Source organism: Balaenoptera musculus, chromosome 14, assembly GCF_009873245.2.
Source record: "Balaenoptera musculus isolate JJ_BM4_2016_0621 chromosome 14, mBalMus1.pri.v3, whole genome shotgun sequence".
NCBI lineage: Eukaryota > Metazoa > Chordata > Mammalia > Artiodactyla > Balaenopteridae > Balaenoptera > Balaenoptera musculus.
In genome coordinates this window covers 26589514-26606640 of record NC_045798.1, presented here as the reverse complement: position 1 = coordinate 26606640, position 17127 = coordinate 26589514, and the positions used below count along the sequence as shown (strand labels likewise).

Below are 17127 nucleotides of genomic sequence, written 5' to 3'. Positions count from 1 at the left end.
AAAACAAAAGCAATCTGCCATAAAAGGACTGTGATAAGAAACAGAAAGGAAAAAAAAAGCACTAGGATACACAAAAATATTCACTATAATTTTTCAAGAAAATCACTAAGAGCCGACAAAGTACGGCCATTCCTTGTGTGCCAACCTGGCTCTCATCTGCACAGATCCATGCACAGGGATCTGGCTACACCCCATGTAGGAAGTCATGAATTTAACTCAGAAGGATCCTAAGAGGTGACAGAGTCCAACTGAGTCATATCTGATGCAGGAAGCTGTCCCTCACAACGTCTCACAGGACATCTGCTACCCTGCTTTAAACACCCAACGACAGCGGATAAGATGACCACCTGATGACAGGACCCACTGCCTTTTTAAATAGTTCCAGAAGGCTCTCCATGATCAACACTTCAGTGATCACCAAAGCTGCAGCCACACAGAGCAGGCCTCAGTGTTGGTGCACTCGTCCCTTACTTCTTATTCTTACTATATTTCTGTTGTTCCTTCTGCCTGCGCCCAACACAGCCACTCGCCCACTGCAAGCCTGACATGCTGAGAGGGACAGCACGACAATCCTCCTTCCTGATGCCTCACAGCCTGGCCAGAACCAACTCACCTCTCTCCTTTGTGTGTGTTACAGTAGACAGTACTGCAGTCATCTATTGCTTATCAGACTCCTGACCTATCAGTTTTCAGACTGCAGGGACAGACACTCACCACCCTTGCCAGGTATACCTTACACTGCTTCCCACAGGAACGTCTGTGGAAGTGAAGTCCACGAAATGATCACTGCTATACATCTATACGTACTTTTCAAACAAATTTATTTAGATATAATTCATATACTACACAATTCTCCCGTTTAAAGTGTGCAGTTCAATGGTTTTTGGTATTATATCACAGGGCTATAAGACCAATACCACTATCCAATTTTAGAAGGTTTTTATAACCTCAAAAAGAAACCTCGTGCCCATCAGCAGTCTCTCCCAATGCCTCCCCAATCCCACCAGCCCACAGCAGCTGCTAATCTACCGTCTATCTTTCTTTACAGACACGTCTATTCTACAATATATGATCTTTTATGACTGGTTTCTTTCACTCACATACTTAATAATGTTTGCAAGATACATCCATATTGGGCTTCCCTGGTGGCACAGTTGTTAAGAATCCGCCTGCCAATGCAGGAGACACAGGTTCGAGCCCTGGTCCGGGAAGATCCCACATGCCGTGGAGCAACTAAGCCCGTGCGCCACAACTACTGAACCTGCGCTCTAGAGCCCGCGAGCCACAACGACTGAGCCCATGTGCCACAACTACTGAAGCCTGTGTGCCTAGAGCCCGCGCTCCACAACAAGAGAAGCCACCACAATGAGAAGCCCGCGTACCGCAACAAAGGGTAGCCCCCGCTAGCCGCAACTAGAGAAAGCCCGCGTGCAGCAATGAAGACCCAATGCAGCCAAAAATAAAACATAAATAACTCATTAAAATCCATTAAAAAAAAAAGATGCATCCATATTGTAGCACATATCAGTACTTCATTCCTTTTTATTACACTGTATGGATCCACCACATTCTATTTATCCATCGTCATTTGGACATCTGAATTATTTCCGCCTTTGGGCTATTACGCCACTATGAATATTTCTGTATTTGTTTGTGTGCAGATGCATGTTTTCATTCCACTCAGGTATACACCTGGGGCCGAATTCTTGCTGACACTTATCTGATTATATCATCGTAGTGTGTGTGAACTGGTATCTCACTGTGGTTTTGATTTGCATTTCCCCAATGACTAATGATGTCAAGTATCCTTTCATGTACTTATTGGTTGTTTGTATACCTTCTTTAGATCCTTGGTCTTTTCAGATTCTTTGCCCACTTTTAAATTGTGCCATTTATCTTTTAGTTGTTAAGCTGTAAGAGTTTTTCATATATTCTAGATATAAATCTCTTATCACATATATGATTTATAAATATTTTCTCTCATTCTGTGGGTTGTCTTTTCACTCTCTTGATGATTTACTTTGTAGTGCATGCTTCTCATCTTGATGAAATCCTTTTTTTTTTGGCTATGCCACACCATGCCACGCCACGCCACGCCACGCAGCTTGCAGGATCTCAGTTCCCCAACCAGGGATTGAACTCAGGCCACAGCAGTGAAAGCACCGAGTCCTAACCACTAGGCCACCAGGGAACTCCCTGAAATCCATTATAAAAAAAAAAAATGTTGTTGCTTGTGTTTTTGGTGTCATGTCTAAGAAGTCTGCCTAACACAAGTTTGCAAGAATTTAATCCCGTGTTTTTTAAGTGCATTCTAGTTTCAGCCTTTAAACTTAGATCTCTACTCCATTTTGAGTTAATTTTTGTACATAGTACAAGGCAGGGAGGGGCCCAAACTCATTTTTTTTTGCATGTGGCTATCCAATTGTCCCAGCACCATTTGGTGAAAAGACTATTCTTTCCCCAGTCAATGATCCTGGCACTCTTGTCAAAAATCAGTTGATCATAAACATATGGGTTGGGGCTTCCCTGGTGGCGCAGTGGTTAAGAATCCGCCTGCCAATGCAGGGGACACGAGTTTGAGCCCTGGTCCGGGAAGATCCCACATGCGGTGAAGCAACTAAGCCTGTGTGCTACAACTACTGAGCCTGTGCTCTACAGCCCGCAAGCCACAACTACTGAGCCCGCAAGCCACAACTACTGAGCCCGCAAGCCACAACTACTGAGCCCACATGCCACAACTACTGAAGCCCGTGCACCTAGACCCTGTGCTCTGCAACAAGACAAGCCACTGCAGTGAGAAGCCCGCGCACTGCAATGAAGAGTAGTCCTCACTTGCCACAACTACAGAAAGCCCGTGCGCAGCAACAAAGATCAAACGCATCCGAAAATAAATGAATAAGTGAATGAATGAATGAATGAAAAAACAAAAACAAAAACATATTATGGGTTTATTTATTGACTCAATTCTACTCCAGTGAGCTATATGCCTACTCTTATGCCAGTATCACAATGTCTTGATTACTATAGCTTTGTAATAAGTTTTGAAATCAGGAAGTGTGAGTCCTCTAACTTTGCTCTTTCATAAGATTGTTTTGGCTATTCTGGGTCTCTTGAATTTCTATATGCATTTGAGGATCAGCCTGCCCATTTCTGCAAAAAAAGCCACCTGGGACTCTGATATGGACTGCATTAAACCTGTAGATCAAACTGGGAAGTACTGCCATCTTAACAATATTAAGCCTTCCAATCCATGAACATGGGATGTAATTTCATTCATCCAGATCTTCTTAAATTCACATGCATTTTTACTAGACTGAATCCACATTCCCTTCATCAGACTGGAGACAGCTGTAGCCCTCCTTCCTTATTTAGCTCTGCCACGTATTAAAATAGAAATATATATAAATGCTGCCCATTTTTAAGAGAACTCTAAGGACTATAAAGGATCTAGGGTTTTCCTATTTATTGGGAATGCATTATTTAGGAATCAAAATCATTAAGGTCAACTTTTCTGCTGTTTTCTGAGTGTTTACTGTATAAAATTTATCAAAGAAAAAGGTGACCAACGAAATAGATCTTTTTTTTTTTTTTTTAATAAATTTATTTATTTAATTTATTTATTTGTGACTGCATTGGGTCCTCATTGCTGCTCACAGGCTTTCTCTAGTTGTGGCGAGCCGGGGCTACTCTTCGTTGCGGTTCACGGGCTTCTCACTGCAGTGACCTCTCTTGCCGTGGAGCACAGGCTCCAGGCGTGCGGGCCTCAGCAGCTGCAGCACACAGGCTCAGCAGCTGTGGCCCGCGGGCCCCAGAGCGCAGGCCCAGCAGCTGTGGCGCACGGGCCCAGTTGCTCCACAGCATGTGGGATCCTCCCGGAGCAGGGATTGAACCCGTGTCCCCTGCATTGGCAGGCGGATTCTCAACCACTGAGCCATCAGGGAAGTCCCGAAATAGATCTTTTAATGGACACATAATCCTATTTACATATATAAGTAAAAAAGTACATGTGTATGTAAGAGCATAGAAAAAACTTTGGATGAAAATACACCAATTTGTTATAGTGGTTACCTCTGGAGAAGGAGGAGCAATGGGATGCAGAAGAAAAAGAGAACTAGCACTCTTTACTTGCATTTTTTTTTGCCACAAATGTTTTCACGTATTTCTGGTATAATTCTAAATCTGAATAACAATAAATATAAATATGCCCCAGTAACATGAGTTTTTCAACAGATATCACCCTAAGAGTAAATAACCAAGCTGACCTTGAGATCGCAGGTGGTGTTGAGCAGCAGGTTGGAAGGTTTGAGGTCACGGTGCAGCACGTTAGCTGAATGGATATATTTTAACCCTCTGAGGATCTGGTAAAGAAAATAGCAGATATGGTCGTTGCTGAGGTGTTGCGTCTTCAAGAGCTTGTAGAGATCTGTTTCCATGAGGTCCTGTACTATATATCTGTTTGGAAAGGTTAAGGTAACACACCAAAATAGCTGGTCACACTTAGCAAAGCACTGAAAACAAAATGAACCCAAAGGGTCCATTGTTACATCATGAGGCTCAGGAGGGAAATGAGAACCTGATGAAAACTTGGTACACTTCAACAGAAGGAAGCGGAAAGTCGTGAACTCCTTCTTAGGTCCTGTGAGACAGCAGGCACCACTCCTGTCTGATGTGCGCAGTGATGAGCTAACAGAGACCTGACGTGGGTCGTGTGGACGAGTCCTGGTCTCCAAGCTGTCCACCATCAACAGACACCCTCTGGGGTTGTTGGGAAGGGCTGGGGGAGGGTGGGGGCCAGCACCAAGCACTCCCTCCTCTCTGGCCTAGCAACGACTCAAAACGTCACTGTTCTTTTACCTCCCTTCTTGTCCCCCTCCTTCTGCACAAAAATCAACCATAAAACTTTTGGAAACACAGGCCTAGAACACATTTCCTACTAATCTCAACCCTCAGTCTATTTGCTTCACTCTTCAATTAAGGTTAAGAGTATAAATAAGTAAGTAAGACTGTTGGAAGTTGTGCTAGGAAGGGGCCTGTCCTGGTTGAGCTCCTCTTGTTTTCCTGCCTATCCGTGTATCTCAGCATCTAGAATTTTAGTTATGGCTAACTTCAATCCCACAGAAAATAAATTTTAAAAGCCGCTAGGTTTTAACTTCACCACGATATTATTTCATTAGTGTTTTTGCATTTCTTTCATTCATTTCTGTGTAAATATTACACATCTACAGATTCATGCTAGATGAGACATGGTACAGGATTTGAAGGAAACATGACTGGAAAACTTGTCATCTGACAGAGATGTGATTTTCAAGGCAAAGGTAAAGCAGGACAGCAGGTGGCAGGAGGAGGCAGTTCACTTAAAATATCACCAGAACTTAGTGACAGAGCTGTCTAAAAATGGAAAGGCTAAAAAAAATAATAATAATAAAAGTAAAAATAAATAAAATAAAAATGGAAAGGCTGCCTGGAGACAGTGAGCTGCCTCTCCCTGGAGGGGCAGAATGCAAAGTGGGCAAACTGGTGGGAACACTGCTGCGGCCAGAACCGGAACCTTCTCCCATCAGGTCCTCCTCAGCACACTTCACACTTCTACCTTTCAAACATAGTCTTTAGCCAGGCAGCCTCCTTTACCCAAGCCTTTACCTGCTTGGTCCAGATTTCTAAATGTTGGTCATAGTTAATCACACAACTTCAGAGCTGAGCCAGCCTTGAAGATCATGAGGGTGAGCACGCCAGTTTTAAAAACGAGAAAACTGGACCCAGATGTGAAATGGTGCTAAGATCAGGACAGTCTGGACCTGACCAGGTGCCGTACAGGGCACCCTCTTCCACAGTCTATTGCTCTTTCCTTTTCACCATCATAACAAACCATACCTTGAGTGGCAAACACATGACTGGAAAAGGTGTTCTCCAAAATTTTCCACAACTACACTTAAAGGAAATCTTTCTGAAACTGACAGAAAATATTGGATTTGCCAAAAAGATACTAAAATCAGTTACTGACAAATGAAAAAATGAATCAGAGAAAAAAATGTAAATGATTCAAGTATTACAGTAAATGACAAGCAAAGTACAGTTTCCCCCTAAATGTGTTTTATTACTTTTCCTCCACCCCTGTAAGTGCAGGACACGTCCAGTTACATTACTCAACCAGGTGACGGAGCAGTGGAGCAGCTGCCTGAAAAGGATACACATCTTTCATCTGCTCGATGGTTGGTGCTCGAATAATATCATTGATTCCAATGATGTTCTCATGTCTGAAGCGCAGTAAGATTTTTATCTCCCTCAGGGTTCTCTGGCAGTAGGTCTGGTGCTCAAAAGGGCTGATTTTCTTGATAGCTACTCGAACTTTGTTGACATTATCATAAGCAGAGCTAAAAAAATAAATAAAAAAGGAGGGGAGGAGGGGAGACGGCATTAAAAACAGTTCTCAGAACAAGGCGGTAAAGTATTAAATGATTAGTACTCTAGGCAAATACTTGTTTCATACACACGAAGGAAGCATGTGTATAACCCACAAAGAGGCCTTAAGCTAGGGAGGATGCGGCTGGCAAAACGCAGCACACACAGAATCTCAAAACTAACAGAGGGCCTGGCCCTGGGAACTGTACAGATGCCCATTTTCATAAATCCAGGAACAAGGGTGTATGACACACACATGTCATTTTCCCACTGTTTTTAACAGCAACTGCATTCTGGTGAGAGCAATCATTTCTGCCTCCAAAACAACTTCCTACTGTTGTATCAGATTCCACGGACTCAGCAGAAACGTTCAAATGACCATCAACCACATCTTCAACCCGAACAAAAATGGACCCAAGAGAGCAATAAGGATATACTGCATAGCACAGGGAATTATAGCCATTATCTTGTAGTAACTTCTAATGGAGCATAATCTGTAAAATTACTAAATCACTATGCCATACATCTGAAACTAATATTGTAAGTCAACTATACTTCAATTAAAAGGTGGGACAGGAGGATGCATTGATTGCTTGCAACAACTTTGTCTTACGTGCAAAATGACATGACTATTTCTTCCTCCTCCCCCACGCCCCCAAGAAATTTAACCAAGATGTTTGGGTAGTCTTATAACAAAACCTAAAAAGTATTGTTCAAAAAATACCTTCACAGCCATAACATAGGGCCCAGTTCTTTCCAAGTTGTCCTGAAGGTCTGACTTAATAGAATTCCAAGCAGAAGCAATAATAATTTTATCTTCAATTTTATGATGAATTTGAATCTTGAATATTACTACTATCTTTATGAACAATATTCTATTGAATCTTTTCTGTAAGAGCTTTTCATATTAACAAGTATCAACATCTGGTCCATTGACCGAAGCAATGAAAGAACACGGACGGGCAGTAAGACATTACTTCTGGTTTCCTCTGGGTAAGTGCTAGAAACAGGAAACAGTAAAATAAGTTTATTCTCAAGTTTGTGCTTCTATAATGGTATCTATCAGTCTACTTATACTGAGAATTACTGTTGCATTTGTCTGACTCTACCACAAAACTATGCTGTAGGAGGGACCTTGTCTCACTCAGCTTCAGTTTTCTCACACCATTTATACATTGCACTCGGGTACCCCAACACTTTGAAATGACGTCTATTTCCTTAAATAAAAGAATAACTACTCAAATCTTATTTTGCTTTGGTTTGCTGCAAGAAGGCCTAAACCACTGATTTTTAGGTAGACAGGCAAAGGGATATGTTGTTCAAGCAAGTTTATTCAACACTGGGAGTAAATACTATTAGAAATCAAAACTTTTTTGGTAATTCAGATTTTAGAGCCTGAGTTCAACAAAAGAGAACACAGGTTAAAATAGTTATAAAATATTGGTTTAAACTCAACATTATAATATCCAGGGCTTCCCTGGTGGCTCAGTGGTTAAGAATCCGCCTCCCAATGCAGGGGAAACAGGTTCGAGCCCTGGTCCGGGAAGATTCCACGTGCTGCAGAGCAACTAAGCCCGTGCGCCACAACTACTGAGCCTGCGCTCTAGAGCCCATGAGCCACAGCTATTAAGCCCCCATGCCATAACTCCTGAAGCCCGCATGCCTAGAGCCCGTGCTCCGCAACAAGAGAAGCCACTGCAATGAGAAGCCTGCGCACTGCAACGGAAGAGTAGCCCCCGCTTGCCGCAACTACAGAAGGCCCGCACGCAGCAGTGAAGACCCAACGCAGCCAAACATAAATAAATAAAATTTTTTAAAATTAAAAATAAATAAATAAATATCCAGTTTTACTGAAGCATGGTAGTCAAACAAACATGGGCATAAACTTGCCTTTGAGAATATGACTGCTTGGGGAGAGGGGCTTATGGTCAGTGTGCCCCTCCAACTGTATCGACTGACACTCAGTGATGAAATTGGAACTGGGTATGTTATTTAAAACAGAGAGAGGGCGTCCCTGGTGGTGCAGTGGTTAAGAACCCGCCTGTCAACGCAGGGGACACAGGTTTGAGCCCTGGTCCAGGAAGATCTCACATGCCGCGGAGCAACTAAGCCCGTGCGCCACAACTACTGAGCCTGCGCTCTAGAGCCCACAAGTCACAACTACTGAGCCCGCGTGCCACAACTACTGAAGCCCGCGCACCTAGAGCCCATGCTCCACAACAAGTGAAGCCACTGCACTGAGAAGCCCGCGCACCACAACGAAGAGTAGCCCCCGCTCACTGCAACTAGAGAAAGCCTGCGCACAGCAACAAAGACCCAATGCAACCAAAAATAAATAATAAATAAATTTAAAGTAACTAAATAAATAAAACAGAGGGGCGCAGACAAACACACACACACACCCTAAGTAAAGGAGGAAACTTTTTATCCAGCCATTTGGTTATACTAACAGGATACAAAGATTATACTATTACTGTGCCCTTGAGGAGCTCAAGCTATTGAGAGCACCCAGTCATCTTACATAAATGCAGCTTCAAGTCCCAGATGAATTCTATCCTGAGATACATAAATGGTGGGGAATGGGAGATCAAGCCCAGAGGTGAGCACACTCAATTCTTAAAACCGTAGATTCCTACTATTCAGCAATAAAAGGAAACAAACTGTTGATATATACAACACAGATGAATCTCAAAATAATTATGCTGAGTGAAGCCAGACCAAAAGAAAAGTACCTCTACTTATATAAAATGCAAACTAGTCTATGAGGCCAGAAAGCACATCAGAAGGGTTTACCTGGGGCTGCTGGGAGGGAGGGATTACACAAATGGAAATGGAAGCTAGATAACTTTTGGAGGCGATGAATGTTCATTATCTAATTGTTTTGATAGCTTAATGGGTGTATAATACGTCAAAACTTAAACTGTACACTGGTATATTGTTCATCAAGCAATTCTTCAGAGAGCAATTAAAAAAAGGAGCCAGGGCTCTCCAAATGCATGGTGAGTTCCAGGGCCAGGGTGGGTGGGAACAGAGATTCCAGAACTGTATTTGACCAGTTAATGTGGAAGTAGAAGCCCACAAAATTCTGGAGTAGATTATTTAACAGATGCTTTGTGATCACTTAGGGAAGAAAAGGGAACCAGCATGAGTCAATTATGAACAAGTCATGCTAAACTAACCTCATTTCCTGTTTTGACAGGGTTACCACAACAACAGGAGGGTGATGCCAGAGCTGTGGCAGATTCAAGCCACACTTGTCAAGCACTTCCCACTTCTAAGACTTCATGTTAGGACTGGGGGCAAAACCAAACAGTGATCCTGCTCTTAAAAAGCTGGCAATTTAGTGAGGGAAGGAGACAGGAACAGACAGCATGCACTGCCTTTATCACAGTAAAGCACTTCTGAAACCCAAGGAGAAGATTAAGATCTTCTACCCAGAAGATTAATCTGGGTAGATTAAGTCCAAATAAGGGCAACAAAGAGGATTAAAAGAAGATGAGGCCTGTAGAAACCATACCCTGAAAGATGAGCGGCTTTCGAAAGAGGATCAAGGGCACAGAGAAGGCGAGAGGCAACATGTGGAGAGGAAAACAATCAGGCCATCTACGGGGACAGCTGGCCCTCACCCAACCAGGCACCTCCTCACCCAGTGGTGATTATGGGGTCTGGGGAATGTGCCATCAGGAGCCCCAGAATCCCAAGGCAGCGAGCAGAATGCTCCTCCAGGGTGTGTACCACAAGGGGTGGCCAAGGGGAGCTATCTGCAGGGTATACACGGTGCGTGGACTGTTGGGCTGGGGGTTCACAAGCTCCAGCTCATGGGGGTTGGGGGGGCACAGCACTGGCTGGGAGAAGAGGGCTATGCTGGAGGCCTGCTCTCCTCGAACTGCTGACACCCAACTCTAAAAAGCCCAAGATTTTTCAATTTGAACCTGATCTTCCAGGTCTTTAAGAAAGTTTATCTGTCTTGGGGCGGCGGGGTGGGGGTGGGGGGAGAATACATTTCCTGTTTCTTAGTTTGATTTATATGGTATGTGATGCTCCATTTGTATTCCTGACCCAGGCCTTGCAAACAAAACATGAGGGGCAGGCCTGGGTTTGGGAGGGACAAAATGAAGATGGGGGTAGGGGAAGACAATGACAGTCTTGTACTTCCTGATTTAAAGATCTGAGGAGGCTTGCAGGTGATTCGGATGGCTCTGAGCTTCTAGCAGCATTAAAGAGAGAGAACAAGGTTAGAAGTAAGATATGGGAATTTTTAACAGAAGCCACAGAGGGTTGCACTACTGAGGAGAGATACGTGGAGAAAACAGGTCTGAGGACAGAACTCAGGAGCAGACAGAGGAGGAGGAACCAGCTAGAGAGTGAGGGAGCACCTATAAGCACCAGGAGAGAGTGGTGTTTCAGAAGCCAAGGATATAAAGAGTTCCAAACAGGAATGCTTGACAACAACTGGAAAGCATTCAGTGAATCTGCAATCAGCTGATGTGTGGTACCCTGGGTGGCAGTAAATGAAGGGGAGTGGGGACAGGAGTGGAAGCAGCACAGGTGACTACTTTTAAAGAAGGCGAGGAGGAGGAGAATGACTGGCAAATCCAAGGGAACAACCAAAAAGCACAGGCTGTTATGAAAGCAGTGGGTGGGTCGAAGGCTGGCAGACCAGGTGGGGTGAAGAGAAGACTCCCAAAAACTAGGCAGGTGTGAGAAGGCAGCACACACTTCAGGCAAAGCAGAGGTGCATGCAAAGCTACAGAGGCCTGCAGGAACCGGCGGCAAGAGAGTGGGACCCAAGGGGACACGGATGGGGTTGAAGCCGGAGGCTTAAGCAGGAGCCAGGCCATGTTTAAATATCTACAATTTTACCCTGGGGAGCCACCAAAGGATGTTAGGCAGGGATTTTAAGCATGGCGGTATTTTTATGAAGTTCTCTCAGGTAGTAGTTTATTGAAGGAATGGAATGGGGAGGGCAGTGCACCAGGCAGGAGCCGTCTTAGCCAACTTGGAACGATGGTGGAGCCACAGCTTTGGAGAAAGTGGCCATAGGCAACTCAAGAAGTAGTGCCTACTTCACAAACCTCATGTTTCCTAGCTTGGTCCTGTTCAAATGCTCTCCATTCAATTAGACTATATATTCCTCAATGGCAGAACTATACATTCTAAATCATTTGTCTTCTTTCTAGCAGCTGTAACCAAATTCACAGGGGAGAAACAAACAGTGGAGGAGAAGAGACAAATCTTCCTAACAGAAGAACTTGGAGTAATATGTGTAGATCCTCTCCCCTCCAGGAGGTGGAACTCAATCTCTCCCAGCCCGCACACCTTGTGGGCAGGCTGAACTTAGAGACTTGCTTCTAAAGAACAGAATGTGAAAAGGGAAGGACAGTAACTTTACAGTGGAGAAGCCTGGCAGATAGCACATCCACCAGGCAATCAGTTACCACGACCAGTGACGTCACATGGACATTGTGACTTCCTGATAGGATGAGGCGAGAAAGGCAGCTGATCTCTGTGATGTTCTTTCCCCAAACCTGTAACCCCAGGCTAATAGTGAGAAGAACATCAGACAAACCCAAGTTGAGAGATATTCTACAAAATACTTGACGAGTACTCTTTAAGTCATGAAAAGAAAAGTGAGAAAACAGTCACAGAGAGACAGGCAGACATAACAACTAAATGCATGTAGTATCCTGGATTGGATCCTGGAACAGAAAAAGAAAATCAGTGGAAAAGCAAATTCCAAATAAAGTCTGAAATTTCTTTATACCAATGCTGGTTTCTCAGTTTTGATCAGCACATACAGTAATGTAAGATGTTAACATCAAGGAAAACAGAAACTGAGTGGGGGCTTATGGGAACCCTCTGCACTATCTTGGCAACTTTTCTGTAAACCTAAAATTATTCCAACATAAAAGTTTATCTGAAGAAGGTCTTCCACTAAATTATACCTCCAAAATTGATGACATAATTACAATTAACATGTAGAAAATATGGGCTTAATTTAACAAGTAGAAGGAAACATAAACATTTCATAATTATCTACTTTAACCCCCCATAAAAATAAAAATGAATGCCCAATGGAACAAAAATATTCCTAAAAAGGTAACTGAAAACTTTACCTAATTGAACTTTAAGTTATGCTCCTCCTCAATCATTTGAAAAACATTTACTAAATACCCAATATAGGCTAAATCTCACTGCAGATTGAAATAAATAGAACATCATCCCACCTGCCTTTCTCCCTTTGAGCATCCTTAAGAATAGGGATAATATTTGAAGGTATTTACTGCAAAACTACCTAAAAGAAGAAAACCTGTATTGCCAAACAAAAGGATTAATACATTCTGGAATATTAATATAACAGGTCACTGTGCAGCCACTAAACTAAGTATGAAGATCGTATTAACCAAAGGTGAGATTCAAAATAAACCATCAGACTGCAGCTTAAAAATATTTATCTAGAAGAGGCAATATACAGAACAAGCTAGGATGATGGGACCATGAGTGATTTAAAACATAATTTAAATTGTATTTTGTCTTACTATTTCTGTCCACTCTGCTGGGAGAAAAAAATAACCAGTGAGGGGTAGGTAATATAAGATAAGGCAGCTTGAAGGAAATAACTTGAGTTTTTAAATGAGTCCCTAAAGTTCTACATACCTTCACAGGCTTTTGCTTCTAACCGTGATGAAAGAACAGGGACTGATCTAACTCTCTTATCTTAACTTAAAAAACCAGACAGTATGTATGAAATAAGTTTTCTGACACCCAGCAACAGGCAACACAGGCCAGCAAGCTGAGTCCTGTGACTGCCCCAGCTTACTGCCTGGAGTTTCCAGGTTTCAATGCAGAGAAGGGAAACCCAAATGGAGCCTGGTAGTCTCCCTGAGTTGAGACAGAATTCGAGATCTGGAGAGTCCAACTCAGAATTTCTGCGGCTGAGTACAGGAGAGGAGAACTTCAGAGAAGGTTGGGGAGATCCGCAGAGGGTTCCCTCTGAGTGTCCAGCTGATAATGAACAGAGCTTGTGCATGATCAAATTCCAAGGCTGGGGAAGGAGCCACCAGAGAGGAGCAGATGGACTAATCCATGTGGAACAAGGCTGGGAACAGTTCCTGTTCTACCACTTTTCCAGTAAAGACCTCCTCACACCAGGACAAAAAACTGAGTCCTCAGAAAGGTTGTTGACTCAGTACTGGGGCTAAATTAGCCTTTGACTAAAGGCTATTCCGGACTAAATGCTTAAAAGAGAGCTAAAATGCTTAAAAGAGAGCTTTCAAGGGATCAAAGTGTTCCAAGTAACTTAACTGCATCCCAGAAAAAAAAGTCCCAAAGTATTTAAAGAAATACCAAAAAAACCCCTAGCACTCAATGTAAAATCCAGTGTCTTGCATCCAATCAACATCCAAAAAACCCCCCCAAAAAATAAAAAATAAAAAATCCCCAGGAACTATATTCAATATCTTGCAATAACCTGTAATGGAAAAGAATCTGAAAAGTATATAAATATTGAATATACTGAATCACTTTGCTGTACATCTGCAATACTGTAAATCAGTAAAAACAACAGCCACAAAACAAAAAAGCAGGAAAATACAATCTATAATGAAGAGAAAAGCCAATAAAAAAACATACCTAGGAAGTAGAGATGACAGAATTAGTAGACAATCGTGTACTGGTATAAATATACTCCATATGTTCATGAACATAGAGCACGACATAAAGAGAGAAGTGGAAGGTATAAGAAAGACTCAAAATGAACTTCTAGAGATGAAAAAAATACAATGGTTGAAATTAGTAAGAGATTATACACTGAAGAAAAACCTGGTGACCTAGAAGACACAGCAGTAGAATCTAGCCAAAATGTAATGCAATGGGGGCATCGGGGGAAACAGAGCACCAGCGAGCTGTGGGAGAAGGTCAAGGAGCTTAACGTACATTTAATTGGAGTCTAACAACTTCACATGTACAAAATCTGAGGGAAAGTAAATATTTCTAGAAAAGTGTTAAATGTCAAGGAAAAAAGAAACATACAAGTGCTCTCTCTACACTGGTTTCCAACTTAGCAACAGGCACCACTTAGTAGCTGAGATTGTCACTACAACAGAGAGTGAAAACTTATGCTGATGCCCAAGTATTAGCTGAGAGAAGCTGCAGTCAGATACCTATGGTATTAAGCTCTGAGATTATAAAAGAATTATTTTCAGATTCCCACTTGGACGTACAGAAATAATTTGATATATTATGTACCCTGAGAAACAGAGGAGCCATTTCAGATCTACTATGTTTGCCAGCTGGAATGACAGCAGTCTTGCATGTGAAGGAAAAAAAGGGCTGCTCCAAACTGCTCCATGAAAGCTGTACCCTTTATTCTCTAAAAAAACATTATTCCAAAATTTCAGGATTTCTAGTTATTTGGCTATTAGAGTTTAGGAAAGAACCTTTATTCTTAAGACTTTATTCATCTGAATAGCTTTACTTTTGTGGTATAGTTCCTTTCACTGTTAGAAGTTCTTTGATCGTGTCTCATAAAATTGACCTTCCCCCGTCATCCTGAACTTTCCTGCTTTTTTTCTAGGTGTATCTGGGTCTGTCCATGGCCCTGACGGCAGGGCGCTCAGCATGGTCACTACTCTCCAGTGCTGGTGGTGCCCACACCAGCTCCACTTGCAATTCGGCTACTGCATTCTCACACACACTCCAAGGCTGTGGGGTGTGAGGAGCCGCCCACAGGGCTGGCTTGTACTGCCAACTCTTCACACTCTCAACTCCTTATCACACCTCCTCCTCTCAAGGTCATACTTACTACAGTGCAAAAAGCAACAACAGTTAACAGGGTTGATGCAGCACTTTCAAGTCTTGTTTCCCCCAGGTCAAGACTTTTATTTTTGATGTATATTACATATGAGGCATATTTTCACTTTACATCATGTTTACTCACAGTTACTGATATACTGTGTTGCCTTGTTTCTCATATGGACATCACTCAAGATATTTATAGTTTGGTGGTGATAATAAAAAGAAATTTTATGAACAATTCTTATTTAATAATAGCTACAATTTATTGAGTGTTTACTATGTGTCAGACATTGCTCTATGTTAATATCTGTGAACCTCTTTCAGAAGGTGTTATTTATTTAAGGTGGGTTAAAAAGCACAGCAGGGTTTAATAGGCAGTCTATGAGGAAAGGCTTGCAGAAGGAAGGAGCTGCAGGAACTAAAGCATGGAAGGTTGGGTACAAGTGCAAAGTCATCCAGTACAGCTGGAGTTTAGAGCCCATCTGGGCAAAAAGCAAAAGGTAACGTCACACAAAGAAAACTGAGAAATCTGTACTTTATTCTTTTTTTTTTAATTTTTAAATTTTATTTATTTTTTTATACAGCAGGTTCTTATTAGTCATCAATTTTATACACATCAGTGTATACACGTCAATCCCAATCGCCCAGTTCATCACACCACCACCACCACCCCCCCGCAGTTTCCCCCCTTGGTGTCCATACGTTTGTTCTCTACATCTGTGTCTCAATTTCTGCTCTGCAAACCGGTTCATCTGTACCATTTTTCTAGGTTCCACATACATGCGTTAATATACGATATTTGTTTTTCGCTTTCTTACTTCACTCTGTATGACAGTCTCTAGATCCATCCACATCTCAACAAATGACCCTATTTCGTTCCTTTTAATGGCTGAGTAATATTCCACTGTATGTATGTACCACATCTTCTTTATCCATTCGTCTGTCAATGGGCATTTAGGTTGCTTCCATGACCTGGCTATTGTAAATAGTGCTGCAATGAACACTGGGGTGCATGTGTCTTTTTGAATTATGTTTTTCTCTGGGTATATGCCCAGTAGTGGTATTGCTGGATCATATGGTAATTCTATTTTTAGTTTTTTTTTTTAAATTTATTTATTTATTTTTGGCTGTGTTGGGTCTTCGTTTCTGTGCGAGGGCTTTCTCTAGTTGCGGCAAGCGGGGGCCACTCTTCATCGTGGTGCGCGGGCCTCTCGCTGTCGCGGCCTCTCTTGTTGCGGGGCACAGGCTCCAGATGCGCAGGCTCAGTAGTTGTAGCTCACGGGCCCAGTTGCTCCGCGGCATGTGGGATCCTCCCAGACCAGGGCTCGAACCCGTGTCTCCTGCATTGGCAGGCAGATTCTCAACCACTGCGCCACCAGGGAAGCCCCTGTCTTCATTTCTTTTCATTCTTTTTTCTTTATTCTGTTCCGTGGCAGTGAATTCCACCATTCTGTCTTCCAGGTCACTTACCGTTCTTCCACCTCAGTTATTCTGCTACTGATTCCTTCTAGTGTAGTTTTCATTTCAGTTATTGTATTGTTCATCTCTGTTTGTTCTTTAATTTTTCTAGGTGTTTGTTCTTTAATTCTTCTAGGTCTTTGTTAAACATTTCTTGCATCTTCTCAATCTTTGCCTCCAATCTTTTTCCGAGGTCCTGGATCATCTTCACTATCATTATTCTGAATTCTTTTTCTGGAAGGTTGCCTACCTCCACTTCATTTAGTTGTTTTTCTGGGGTTTTATCTTGTTCCTTCATCTGATACATAGCCTTCTGCCTTTTCATCTTGTCTATCTTTCTGTGAATGTGGTTTTTGTTCCACAGGCTGCAGGACTGTAGTTCTTCTTGCTTCTGCTGTCTGCCTTCTGGTGGATGAGGCTATCTAAGAGGCTTGTGCAAGTCTCCTGATGGGAGGGACTGGTGGTGGGTAGAGC

The 17127-nt window shown here is 42.6% G+C and overlaps 1 protein-coding gene across 1 annotated transcript in view; it reads right to left on the bottom strand.

Moving 5' to 3' along the window:
• The window catches only part of MAPK1 (mitogen-activated protein kinase 1), an 87923-nt gene that overhangs the window by 31955 nt on the left and 38841 nt on the right, over positions 1-17127 (bottom strand). The window contains exons 2-3 of the mRNA XM_036874241.1: positions 6189-6371; positions 4263-4452 (exon numbers count right to left, since the gene is read on the bottom strand). Of these exons, the coding sequence (XP_036730136.1) occupies positions 4263-4452; positions 6189-6371 (373 nt within the window). The remainder of the gene's footprint in view (positions 1-4262; positions 4453-6188; positions 6372-17127) is intronic.